Below are 13846 nucleotides of genomic sequence, written 5' to 3'. Positions count from 1 at the left end.
TGCACTTCCAACAGCAATTGCTGAGAGCAGGATCAGAAATGGCCAATTTTCCTCTCCCTACCCCAGAGTGACTGGCCAATTGTCACACATTGGCTGAATCTACAATTATTTTATTGGCAGGCAATTTTACAAAATACAAATACTTATCATTATGCCGTTTGCATAACAAAGTAATCACCTCATTGATCATGTAGTAAATTATTGTGAAGTGAGCTCTAGGAGCTATGTTGGTAAGTAATGAATGGCAACAACAGAATTAGTATTTTTTCTTGCTTATTTGTTAACAAAATGTTGATTTGTTTTGTGTCCTTGAAGTACAGAATCTTCCAAAATTTGTCATGGGAGGGGGAATAATTTCTTGCGTCCTACTCGTTTTTAGGCATGTCACTGTTCTAGATCTTAAAAAGTCCAAATTTATCAACCCAGAGCGAGTATTCCAGTGCATTGAAAGTCAAGCATGATTCTTTGTATTTGTGTGTGTGTCTTGTTTACTATCTCTTTCGCTTTCTCTCACCTTTCTCTCAAACTAAATTACAATATGCTGTGGAATAAGAACATTAGAAAACAGGAACAGTAGGAGGCCATTCAGCCCATTGAGCTTGTTCCATCAGTTTATTAGATCTTGGCAGACCTTCAAACGCAATGCTCTTTTGCTACACCACTTTATATTGCTACTATCTGATACCTGTTTCTCTCATCTATCTCTCTCATTTAAGCATCCTTATTGATTCTGCCTCCACAGCTTTTTGATGTAGAGCATTCTATTATCTTCGCCACCCTCTGTGTGAAGAAATGCTTTCTGACCTCAGTTTTAACTTTTTTAACTCCTGATTGTAAGACTCTACTGCCTTGCAATAGATCCATCAACTCGAGGGAAGTTGTCTAACTAACCTATTAATTAATTTTATTGTTTTAAATATCACAATGAAATTACCCCTTAAACTCATCTGCTCTGAGGAATATAATGCAGTCTATCCAGCTTCACATCACAGCAACTGGTCAGAATGTCTTAAATTACCTTTGTGGGTTTAGGAGAAACTTCACAGTATTTTAATTGTTTTAGAGGGTAATTTAATATTCAGAGATTGAAATGTTGATGTGAAGAACTGTGAACTTGTTCTGTTGTTGAGGCTATGCCCTCTTGTGTGGTTTTCAAGTCTTAAAATCAGATCTAAGACAGTTCAACCTGAGCTCAGGAATTATTTATTCACACAGAGGTTTGTGGAGATGTGGAATGCTCCTCAGTGGTTGGATGAATTCTATCACATAAATTTAATATACTTGTGTTGTAAGATGAATATACTGCTGATTGGCTTTAGAAAAAGGCAGCAGAATGCCATTGCTAACTCAAACATGAAGCCAATGTGAACATATGTAACTTGGATTAAAAGTGTTGCTTTCTTGTCAATGCTAATTTCATCCTAGTTGGCTGATAAGGTACCTGTCAAACTCTTGGATGTGACACCAGAAACAGGTTTGCAGATCATTATATCCCACTTCAAGTATTCTATATTTGTCTCCATTTATTGCTACTGTTTAGCATTGGTTGGGTCAACTGAGGTTGAATTCCTTTATATTTCTGATATTTCTGTTATTTGCTTATAATCAATGAAACCTGATAAAACACCAACAGGGAATACATTTTACTTCAGGATTGAATGAAGTAGCGTTTTAGTTGAAAAAAATACTAATAAATAGAGGGTGATATTTGTCACATTACTTTGATGAATCAAAATAGCTGAGGTATATGCGCAAGTTAGCAAAGCATTTATTTAAAGTTACAGATGTTCATATAACCTTCATGTGGAGGCAGCAATGGTACAGGTGGGGGGAAGTGTTTTTGTGCTCAGTTAAGTTTGTATGGTAGGTCACTGGTGTGTGACAGGTAGAATGTATGCAGAATTATCATTATGTCTCTGATAGATAAACACTGTGTTTGATAAATGGTATTGAAATGGACTCTGGTAGAAAAATTGGTAGGGCAATTATCTCAATAACTTAAAATTGCACACTTATACCTTAATGTTTGCGTCCTGTCATTTCCTCTGTTTTGAAAAGGAGAAATGAGAAATGAACTTCTGTTCTATTTATTCAGAACCGTTTGCCAGCTTTTCAGTGGAAAGCATGAATCAAAGTGGGTATATACTGTAGTCTTTTATGATGAAAAAAAATCACTTTTTAATGGCAAGTGATTTCAAATTATGAAGTATTGCTTAATAAGGATTTTTTTTATCTCCAAGGTTCTTCTATCATAATGATTACTTTTACGCGCTAATGCTATCAAATGTCTGACATCTTCAATCATCGGAACAAAAGCAGATAGTATTCAACCTTTGTGTAACCAATTGCTCTCCCCTTCGCCTCTAATTTTTCATAATTAATGGTACTAAATTACTGGTACTAAAATAGAGTTCAAGCACCAGTCAGCACTTCCGTATTCATTATTCATGGATGCACAAAGACATAACACTGGCCGGCACATCACTACCTCACTCCCAATGCAACCAAAATCCTCATCCACAGCTCCAGACTTGGCTTATCCAATTCCCTATTCCATGGTCTTTCTAGTTCTATCTACCAACAGTTCCAAATCATCCAGACTTCTATATTCTGTCCCTTACAAGGTCCATAATTTTATTTTTAGAATCAACTTATGTTGTTAATGTTTTCCAAACAGGCTACTGAAATCCCAGTATTTGTGAGTCCTAACTTAGTGGTTAAAGCACTCGCCTCACAAGCGAGAGGACTTGGGTTTGATTCCTGGTCAGGGTGAAATGTTAGGCACGTTTCCTTACTCCACGCGCCTCTGTTTACCTAGCAGTAAGTAAGATCCCGGTTGTTACTCGATTGGCTGATTGCTTTTCCAGCAATAATCCTTTGAAAAAATAAAATAATAATTTGGTCATTCAATACACGACTGTTTGTGGAACACTGCTGTGCGCAATTGGCTGCCGCTTTTCGCCCACAAATACATAAATAAATAATAATATATAAATACATAAATAAATAATGAATACAGTCCATTCACTTTACTATACATTCTGTGAAGCACTTTGCGACATCTCAAAGACATGATAAGGCGCTATATCAAATGCAAGGATTATTATTATTGTTATTATTAAGCCCTTTCACTCCCATCCTCACCAGGCTCCCTATTCCTCAGCAGATCAACTTGAAGATCCTTGTTCAAATGCTTCTGTCACCTGCCTTAACCTATTGCCACAATTTACTGTGGTCCTACTCCCTGCTCACTCCCTCTGCTCCACCAACTCAGGCCTGTTTCATAACTCGAAAGGTCACAGAACAGCACTTTAGGATTGTGTATATAATTGTAATCCAAAAAGATTGTGTAAACCTATTGGTCATAATAGCATTTAGTTCAATCGCCACGTTTAAAAATAACATTGTATGATGTCAATTTAGTATCCTCTCGAGCAGTAAGATCATTTATGCTTTAAGTAAAATTTTTTGGGCAGCTAACTGCTAAAATTGCTACAATAAAGAGTTGTTGTGTATTATTAACTTGCTGCCTGTTTGATCTTCAGACACAATTGGTGAAGAAGAGTCTGCTCCATGCAACGGAAACGTGGGACATGGCCGCCAGTGTCCAAATGAAACACTCTGTAAGAATGGATGGGTTGGCCCCAATGATGGAATCACTAACTTCGACAACTTTGCCTTTGCTATGCTAACTGTATTTCAGTGCATCACCATGGAGGGATGGACAGATGTATTATATTGGGTATGTATTGAAGCAATTAAGCAACAAAGCAATAAGAAGGAGTGCTACAGTTAATTTACAGCGTGTGCATGGCATGTCCTGCTTGTCCACATGTTTACTAAATGTAACTCGTTTGCTCTTGTCAACTTATACACAAACTATTTTAAAATGGCTGCTCCAGAATGCATCTTAAGCTTGGTAAGAAAATGAATAAAAAAAGTAGTTTGTATGGTCTGACCGTGTACGGTGTTTAACTTTTTTTAATCATAGATATGTGACAGAAAGCACTTATTAATTTTCTTATTGGAAAGTAATCGCTGCAAAAATGGCAGCAATCTCTTTGGAGTTAGGACTTGATTATTATCACCTTATCTGAAATTGAATATCAACAGGTATTATTGATAGTAAACAAATGTTTCAAACATGGGTTCCTCCTCTGTTTCACTACTATCAGCTCACAACTTTTCTTTCATTTTAGTGCACTCCTGCTAATTTCCTTCAGTTGCAGCCTAATATTTTCTTCCTCTACAACATCTTTTGTTTTTCTTCGCTACCTCCATTCATTCTGTTTATGGTCTCCCTCTATGGTTTGCCCTAATCCATCGGCTCTTTTATGATCTTTCTTTATTTCATTGTTTCTTTTTCCAAAAGTGTCACCATTTCCTGATTGCTTTTTGCTGCAACCTTAATTGCATTTCTTAATTTCCATTTTTAATTTATTGCCTTGCAACTGTAACCTAAATTTTTGCTGCTGATTCTGCCTGAAGCTATTTGCACGATTTTGTCCTCTACCTTGTACTTTCTTCATTTAAGTGTATGTTCCCTCCTCAAAGCAGTGAAATGATCAATGTGAATTAGATTCTCAAGTGCAGTTAATGCCACCAAATATCTGATGCATCTGATCAAAGCATGTATTAAATTTTTGTTTCAAACAGTGGTTCAACTGCTGGGTAAGGTGAAGATCGCTTACCCTCAAGCAAGAATTAAAAAAGGCAAATAGAGATCCTGAAAAATAATAATGTAGAGCACAAGGGCAGGAAAGAGTAATAATAATAACCTTGATTTTGGTAGTTGGCCTTTCACCTTAGGAGGATGTCCCAAATCAGTTCACACAATATATTATAAAGTGGAATAACTGTGTTTTGTGGCCGAACATAGCAGCTGATTTGCGCAAAGCAATGTCCTACAATCAGCAATGGAACGAATGACCAATACTTATTTGGGGGTACTTTAGACCACAGTAGAAAATTGAAAGCAAAGCATCTGATATTGTGAAGAAAAACAAAAAACAAAATACTGCAGATGCTGGAAATCTGAAATAAAAACAGAAGTCGCTGGGAACGCTCAGCAGGTCAGGCGGCTAGTATGAAGAGAGGAAAGTCAGTTAACGTTTTCAGGTCGATGACCTTTCATCAGAACTTACTTTCCCCTCTCTATAGATGCATCTGATATTGGGCTCTATTATATACTAATCTCTAAACGTACCAATATTTTATGGGAATCGTATTAGAAAGATGAAAAATAAATCACAATTTTTCTGCTACTATCAAATGCAAACATTATAAACAGGCAGTTGAGGTATTTAGAAATAGGTGAATCAGTCTGCCCCTAGTGGACATCATTAATCACTCCAAATAGAGCACTTTCTATTTGCAGAATGAAAAGATGATGTTATGATTAACTTGCTGTATTGGACTTTGACATACATTTATAATGACAAAAAAAATCAATATCATATAACAAATACTGTAATTTAAAGCACATAATCGTTCCGTAGAACGTCACCATTTTGGAAATGGTTAAGCTTGATAAGCAACTCATTTAACAACAAAAAAACTTTCAAAATCCATTCCAGAAACAAAATATGTTTTTTTTAAAAGTTCTCCATATTGCTTAATGAATATTCTCCTGTGCATCCAATCATAAAATGGCTATTCAGTCCAATTGAAAATAAAAAAACATTTCTGAAATTCTTATCCAAGTTGTAAAAATGTTCAAGCATTTCTTTCAATAGCAGCACAGCAGTAGCTGCTTGTTTCACAAGGTGGTGTTTTGTTTTGAGCAACAGGAGTATAGGGAGCTAAGCCAAGACCATTCAGTATAATACACAGTAATGAGTATTATTCCATCCATAGCTGGGCTGCTAAACATATGCCCTCCAATGAGACAGAGCATCACTAATTGGTTAAAAAATGATGGTTCCTTTTTTTTTACTCTGTAGCTCTTAATGACAGGTCAAAGCAAAGGCAGTGCTTTAAGAGCATCATAAAGTTATGTACAAATTAATAGCTACCAAAAATTAATGACCAGTAAACTGCTAAAACATTCACGCATCGAACATGCAGTGTAATATCTTTGGAATAGATTTGTTTTGGAAGTGCAATGTAGTAAACTGCGTTGGTGTTCCCATGTACTGTATCACATATGGCTGAGATATGGACTCACATTTATGATTCTCTATATTCGCATTCCAGTGAATTCCCATTCATAGTTGTGGTATCAAGGGAGAGATCCTATCAGAAATGTAGTTCAAACTGATATTTGTTTTCTTGTTCTCTTTGATGGAACATCCCAGGCCTCCATGACACATCACATTCATTAAAAAGTGCAGTATGACTTCTGGCCTGTGATCAGTCAATAAATGATTTCTTGCAAGAGCAAAAATAAATTTACGAGCCACTGATCCACTCACATTTTTTATTTTTTTTACTCTGTTAACTGCAGTATGTAAGTAAGATATTTCACCTATGGCTCTGGAGGATTTTTAACAATCAACAACAACAAGAAAATTACATTTGTAAAGCTCGTTTCACATTGGGAAGACACTCCAAGGCGCTGGACAGACAGAGTTACGACCCAAGCTGGGAGTCGGGGTCGTGGAGGGCAGGGGGTGAAGCAGGGAGATCGAAAGCACGGTCGAAGAAGAGGGTCTTGAGATGGGTCTTGAAGGTGGCAAGGGAGGGGGGTGAGGCAGAGGGCCTGCGGGTTGGAATTCCAGAGGATGGGAGCAGAGTGGCAGAAGGCCTGCCCGCCAATAGTGGGGTGAGCGAGGCGGGGGATGTGAAGCAGGTCGGAGCCTGCTGAGCGGAGGGAGCAAGCAGGATGATAGGAGGTTAGGAGGTCGCAGAGGTAGGGGAGATCAAGACCGTGGAGGGTTTTGAAGGTGAGGACCAGGATCTTGAACTGTGTCTTCCGTGTGATGGGAAGCCAGTGGAGTTGGGCGGATGATAGGGTCGTGGAGCCGTGGAGAGAGGAGTTGGGGAGGCCAACAAGCAATGAGTTTACATAGTCGAGTCTCGATGTAATGAAGGCATGTATGAGAGTCTCGGCGGCCTGCGGTGTGAGACAGTGTAGGAGCCAGGCGACGTGGCGGAGGTGGGGGAAGGCAGAATGGATCATGGAGCAGATGTGGGTTAGGAAGAATAGCTGAGGGTCAAACAAGACCCCAAGGTTCCGGACTGGCTTAGCAAAGTGGAGTGTGCAACCATGGATGGTGATGCTGTCAGTGCCTGAGGTGAGGAGGCGCTGACGGGAGCCAATCAGGAGAGCCTTGGTCTTCTTGACGTTCAACTGAGAAAGTTAGCTCTCTTCCAGGACTTGATGTCTGACAGACATTCAGTCAGGACAGCAGTGGTCCTGGAGTGAAGGGTGGAGGCAGAGAGATAGAGTTGGGTGTCATCTGCATACATGTGAAAGTTGACCCCATGTCTGCAGATGATGTCACCAAGAGGGAGCATACAGATATTGGAGAGGAGGGGACCAAGGACAGGGCCCTGAGAAACGCCGCACGAGATGGTCCGGGGGTTAGAGGAGAAGCCATTTGTGGAGATGAAGTGCAGGCGGTGTAAGAGGTACGATCTGAACCAGTCAATGACAGCACCGTGGAGGTTGAGGAGAGGCAGTGGATGAGGATAGAGTGGTCGACAGTGTCGAAAGCAGCAGACGAGGAGGCAGAGGGAGCCCTGGTCGCAGATGGACAGAATATCATTTGTCACTTTGACAAGGGCTGTTTCTGTGCTGTGGGTGCCATGGAAACCCAATTGGAGGGGTAAATCACACTAAATGGTAGACAACATTTTATTATCAGGAAGCTTGTGGGACACTAACTTGTGACCATATGCTTGCCAAGCTAGTGCCAATAAATTAGAGGGCAAGCCAGTAAATAAGAGGATCAACTCCCAGGCTTCTATCAAAGCTGTTCAAATGAGCTATAGTGGAAGTAACTTATCTCTCTATAATTCAACACCTTCTCTGAGACTCACAATATGTGTAATCTGGATGTACATTTACATCCGTGGTGCAAAAGTTAATGCAACCAATTTAAATACTTTAAAACCGTTAAAGGACCAGTGCCAGAGAAAAATTTGATATCAAACCAAAAGTTTCCCACAACATCCTTGAAACAGACTTTGGCATTTGATAAAAAAACTGTAATTGTGTTAACTTATGATTTGGAAACATATGCTATAGTTTATAAATTTTCATTTAGGTTTCTGAGTTTGGCTTGTGCTAAGCATTGCTATTTATGGTTTAAATCAGTTCACATCTTCGATAGAAGCCAACTGCAATGGAGTTTTATTTAGAAAAGGTGAATTTGTCTTGTTTTTCACATACCACGACACATATGTTATGAATTAAAACACTCAAGTTTCTCTTTAAAAATGCGGTATCTTTTAATGTGTATGACTGTTACAAATTGTTGCAGCTTTTTGAATTCACATCTCTAAAATTACATTTATATAAAGAGATACAGACACAGCTTCACAGAAAGGAAAGAGCAATAAATGACCCAGAGCCCCATCAAGTCCACTCATGGAAGATTTCCCTGTTTCAGTTCACTCCAAGTATTCTTCCTGCACTTCTCAGTTAGTTGAAGCTATGCCCTAGAACTGGTAGAGTGACCCACACACCTTTACAGATCTACATAACTCACAGCTGCTTCCTGAGATATTTCTGAAGCTAATACCAATGTCACTCTGTAATCAGACTGGGGTGGGGTGGGGGTTAATGGCTGCTGCCCGGGTTGAATTGCCTGCAGATTTTCTTTTATAAATTGTTTTCTTCCTCTTTCCCTTTGTTTCTGTGTGAAGGTAGCCAGTCTCTGCTTTGTAACTGAAAACATGTAAGAATGGCTGGTGTGGAAAATAAAAAAAGGTGCATTGTTTCTGCAGTTGGCACTCCAGATACATGAAAGTCTTGAGAGAGGGATGAACTCACGTGCTCTGAACTTTACCCACACTTAGACTGCTTGAAGTTGTTATGAGATGCAAAGACAAATATGTTCTGATCTCCAATGTCATCCCTTGCCTTAATAGATACAAAGTGAAGTTCTTATACCATGGTGTTTGAGCAACAACTCCTAACCAAAGGAAGATTAATTTACTCTCTTGATGTCTGCCATTTGAGTTCTACTGCTTCACTTGCTTTAGTTTCATCCATTCTCAGTTTGTCCATTAGATAAAATGCTTTCTGTTAGCAAGGTAATGTTTTACAGGGAAGGGAAAAGGAAATGAAGGAAAGGTGGACATTATTTATCTTCTCAATCAAATCATATATCCTACTGGATGAAGATCAAACAAAAATAATACTGTCCATGGAAGATCAGGCCTATCACAATGAGTCAACAGCGGGGAGAATTTGTGATGACTAAAGCTCATGATAGGAGGGAAAAAATAAGTTTTGTAAAAACAAAGCTTGTAAATATTTGATTCTTTTCTGTTTGCTTTGTGAAGGCAAACGCATTATTTGAAAGGATTATGTATTGTAATATGTTATGATAACTTGAATTCTTAAAATATTATCCCACCTTTCTTATTGCATCCTAGCCTACAAAATAATTTTCCTGTACACTCCATTGCAGCTCTAACTTGCTTTAACTGATTTTTTTAAAATTTTAAAACAGATTAGTTGTAATGGCTTGTGCTAGTGTGAACTTCAAGATTGCACTTCAGTCACTTTCCTATACTTTCCAAATATATAATTTTGCCCTTGTGCAGATCAAAAGGAATCACTGCAGCCTGCGTGAATAAAGCACAGCAAGTGTTGAAATAGAGCGTGACAATCTCTAAACGTTTACATTAAAATTGAAGTGTAAGACTTTACAGAACTGTTCCAGATTGTGTGTCTGTAACATTCTGCTGGTGACTTCAGTTAAGAATGATTATTTTTGTGCTATACTCACCTGGGACTGGGTCTCTTTTTATACAGGTTTGCCATTAATTCTCATTTAATTCTCTGTGGCTTTTAGTTGCATTTTCAGCAGTATATGGATACTATCATGACAAAGTCAGTTCCCTCTTATTAATTCTGAGAAACTCAACAAAAATAAAACTATCTTCAGCTGCATTTTTCTGTTTCTTACTGACAAAATATGTGGGCTGTAGTTATACTTTGTACAAAGTACAAGATGCTTCTGAATGATTCTCAGGCTTTAAAAAAAGCTAAATTGGCCTAAGGCAACATGAACAGATAATATAAAAGCATTTCTTCCCTTTGACAACTCTTGTAAATTACCATAGTGGTAATTCGGTCATGGAGAAGGGACTTTATCTACACATTCCTGCCTATTATACATTTTGCTTTAATATATTTTGTCCTTGAGGATTATTTTTTCCCATCAACAATCTATGAGAACATAGCACTGTAGTCATTGGGATGAGTATCTCAGGCCTTTAAAGATTAAAAGGCTTGAGAATGGCATCATATACTGAGATTTGATACCCCCAAGGACTTGAGAGGAAACTGTACCAGTCTCCCGAGATTATATTTCTCATGTATCATTAGGCATCTTTTTTGTTTAAAGTAAAACACATATTGAACCAGTGATGTCTTAATTTGATGACAAACTGACTTCCTGGAATGCTTTGTGTAACCGTTTGAGTGCCAAATATTATCATTGATTTCTTTATGTTGATTGAAATGATGAGGTGTCTTTTTTATTAAGATAAGATACTCAGGTCTTTGGAATTGTGTATTCCCATTTAGACAGCGATAGGGAGAGATGAGAGCAAGCAATTCTATACATTATGTGATGATAATAATCCTTGCATTTGATAAAGTGCCAATAATTTTGAAGTATCAAATTCACAGTAAATTGCTGTAATGTGTAACAACTGTTTTATAGATGAACGTGAAAACAATTTGCACACAGCAATGACCTACAAACAGCCATCAATTCAATATCTAATGTATCTGGACAATTATTGTTCCTGGGAGGAACTCACTTCTCTTTTCAAATAATCTATTGGGATCTTTAAACTCCACCTTGACCTTGGTTTAATGTACCATCTAAAAGGATGGCACTTCCAATAATGCAGCTCTCCTCCCAGGATTACAATTTTGTTTCGTTTTTTGGTCAGAGTTCATATAGTTTAAAAAGTGTGCTTTAAGGCTGAAACGGGTAGTCAGGAAATATTGAAACATTACTTTTTACAGGAAAATATCTTGTTTCTGGAATGGATAAATGGTGACCATTTTCTGATCTACTCAGTGCTCACCATGCATACCGTACATTAAATGAGGTAAAAACAATTCATCAAGAACAGCTTTACACTAAATTGGTAACTTGTAGAATAGGCTGTCAACTAGTATGACAAATGCATTCAAAACCAAAGTGGTCAGATACCTAATTCAGTAGGCAGTAGAGAGTATAGATTCAGTGCAAGACAATTTTTTAAAAAAAGTTAGAGTGAGGACTGTGGGCTGTGTCAGCAGTTTTTAACTTCATGTGTTTATATAAGATAAAATGTAAGATGCATCAACCATAATTAAAACAGCAAACTGTTAAAAATAAAGATCATGATTTGCATGGAGTTCTTATATAACTTTTTATTTTTTGAAATCTGAAACCGGGAAGTGCATGCCATTGAATCGCTGTGCATGACTTTGGAGTGTATTTCTCTAACCTCGTCACTCCTCTAGCTTTCAATCTGCAAACTATTTCTCTGTTAACCCTCCTTCATCTTTCCAGATGCAGGATGCCATGGGCTTTGAGTTACCCTGGGTCTATTTTGTGAGTCTGGTCATCTTTGGATCCTTTTTCGTTCTAAATCTGGTTCTTGGTGTATTAAGCGGGTAAGATGCAAGTTTGCTATCTTTACCCCCTCTTCCCATCTTCTTCCCCATCCTACCAGGCAAAAGGCCATGATTAGTTTCTCTCAGTCATCACTAGGTTGTAATCAGACTTGTATAACTTTAGGCTTCAGTTTAGATTCTGTAGTTGCTCCCAGAAGGAAATTGTCAGGATGGCTCAGATGCCAGTGATATGGTAACTGTCACTTGGGAACTTGCTGTGCTCCTATGCTGAGCAAAATTTCTAATTATCATTCCATTTTTCCAAGTAAATGATACCGTAGGGGGGAATGAGTAGCTGTGGATCTATTTTGTTACTCTTATCTTCTTATCCTAGGGTCATTTTTTTAATCTTTAATGTAGTACCTGCTGTGCTCAGCAGGTTGGCAGTATTGTTTTCATTTTTGTTTTGTTTTATTTTATGTTTATTTCTAATTTTGTGATTGTTTTTTGTTCAGACATTTATTGAATTATATGGTTTTCAATCTATTCATAACAATAGTTCCTAATGTTACAGTAAAAACTTTTAATTGTAATACTGGTCAAGGTATGTTTCTGACAATTGAAGAAAAAGTTCTAATTTACTTATTTCATTTTTCTTCTTTTGTTCTTCATTTGGATTTGAAAACTGTTTTCAATTATCTAATGATCCTAAATGTTATATTATAAATTGACTTAATCTGTTTCTCATTCATCCTTGAACCAAAATTCTTTCCATGATATCATGAATCGTGAATGTTTTTACTAGTGCAGTGATTTAAAGAATTGTTTTTTTTTAAATTACATTTGTATAGCGCCTTTCACATTGGGAGGATGTCCCAAGGCATTTTTAATGTAAAATCAGAGAGCATTTGTTTGTCTGGGCCCAGATTACCTCACCCAGAATTTTAAAGCATAAACACAGTGACAAGTGATGACTGCGAGACACTAGCTTTAGCGAGGTTTCATTGTTTCAAGATTTCATTGGCTATTTTTGTTCCTCATCTTTAATGAAATTGTCTTCAAGTGATCATCTTAGTGAAGCAAGGAAGACGTATATGACTTAGAGAAGGCACTGAAGCATACAGAATGGACCCTAAAAATCTGATATTTTGGAAATAGTGAATGCTGTCAGTCATGGATGAGCCAATAGATTGCATACACAACATCTTATCATCCAGTATCTGTTTATGCCATAAAATGTATCTTAAAAATGTTTTCTGGGCAAAGGGAGAGAAAATGGTGTTGAGCAAAATGGAGATGAATTATTGGACAGGAGCAATTAGTCTGAAAAAATAAGTATGCAAAGGCAGCAGCCCTCTTTATCAAAGGGGTTTATAACTGTTGTAGGAAAAGCAATTGTCTGAAAGCACTGTGTATCATGGTCCCATTATATGTAAGTTAATGTTTTCAGACCAAAAATGTTATAATTCTACTTGCCGATCAATATTAGCAAAAAAGCATTTACTAACAACTTTACAGGGTGATAACTTGTTTGCTATACAAAGCCGATAATATTGGTAATATATAATAATAATAATAATCCTTGCATTTGATATAGCGCTTTTCACGTCAGGAGGACGTCCCAAAGCGCTTCACAGAACACACTGTAAAGTGAATTGACTGTATATTTGTGGGCGAACGCGGCAGCCAATTGCGCACAGCAATGTCCCACAAACAGTCGTAGATTGAAAATGAATAAATTTAATTATTGTTTTTGGTTTTTTGGAGGGATTATTATTAGGCGTGTGGAGTAAGGAAACTTGCCCAAGGTTTCGCCCTGCCTGGAATTGAACTCAGGTCTCTCACCTGCAAAGCGAGTGCTCTAACCACTGAGCTACAGGACTCCACTCCACTAATCCCAGTTGGTTGAGATCAGCACGATATTTGATTGAACTAGTTTTATACTTCAAAATATAGTTTGCTAGTTTGTTAGTTTGTTAGTTCGTTCGTCCTCAACAAAATATACCAAAATACACCAAAAAATGATTGAATTCTGGGCTGTCAAGTTGCCCAGAACTGACGTTACTTCCTGTGCAATGTGCGCTATATATAGAAAGGCTTGCAAACGTCACT

The 13846-nt window shown here is 37.6% G+C and overlaps 1 protein-coding gene across 1 annotated transcript in view; it reads left to right on the top strand.

The window, feature by feature from the left end:
- cacna1c (calcium channel, voltage-dependent, L type, alpha 1C subunit) overlaps positions 1-13846 on the top strand; it is a 270222-nt gene that overhangs the window by 124448 nt on the left and 131928 nt on the right. The window contains exons 7-8 of the mRNA XM_042335422.1: positions 3546-3742; positions 11691-11794. Of these exons, the coding sequence (XP_042191356.1) occupies positions 3546-3742; positions 11691-11794 (301 nt within the window). The remainder of the gene's footprint in view (positions 1-3545; positions 3743-11690; positions 11795-13846) is intronic.

Source organism: Callorhinchus milii, unplaced genomic scaffold, assembly GCF_018977255.1.
Source record: "Callorhinchus milii isolate IMCB2004 unplaced genomic scaffold, IMCB_Cmil_1.0 Scaffold5, whole genome shotgun sequence".
In the NCBI taxonomy this organism is placed as follows: domain Eukaryota; kingdom Metazoa; phylum Chordata; class Chondrichthyes; order Chimaeriformes; family Callorhinchidae; genus Callorhinchus; species Callorhinchus milii.
Note: the sequence above shows the minus strand (reverse complement) of the source record. Positions and strands in the feature narration are given on the sequence as shown.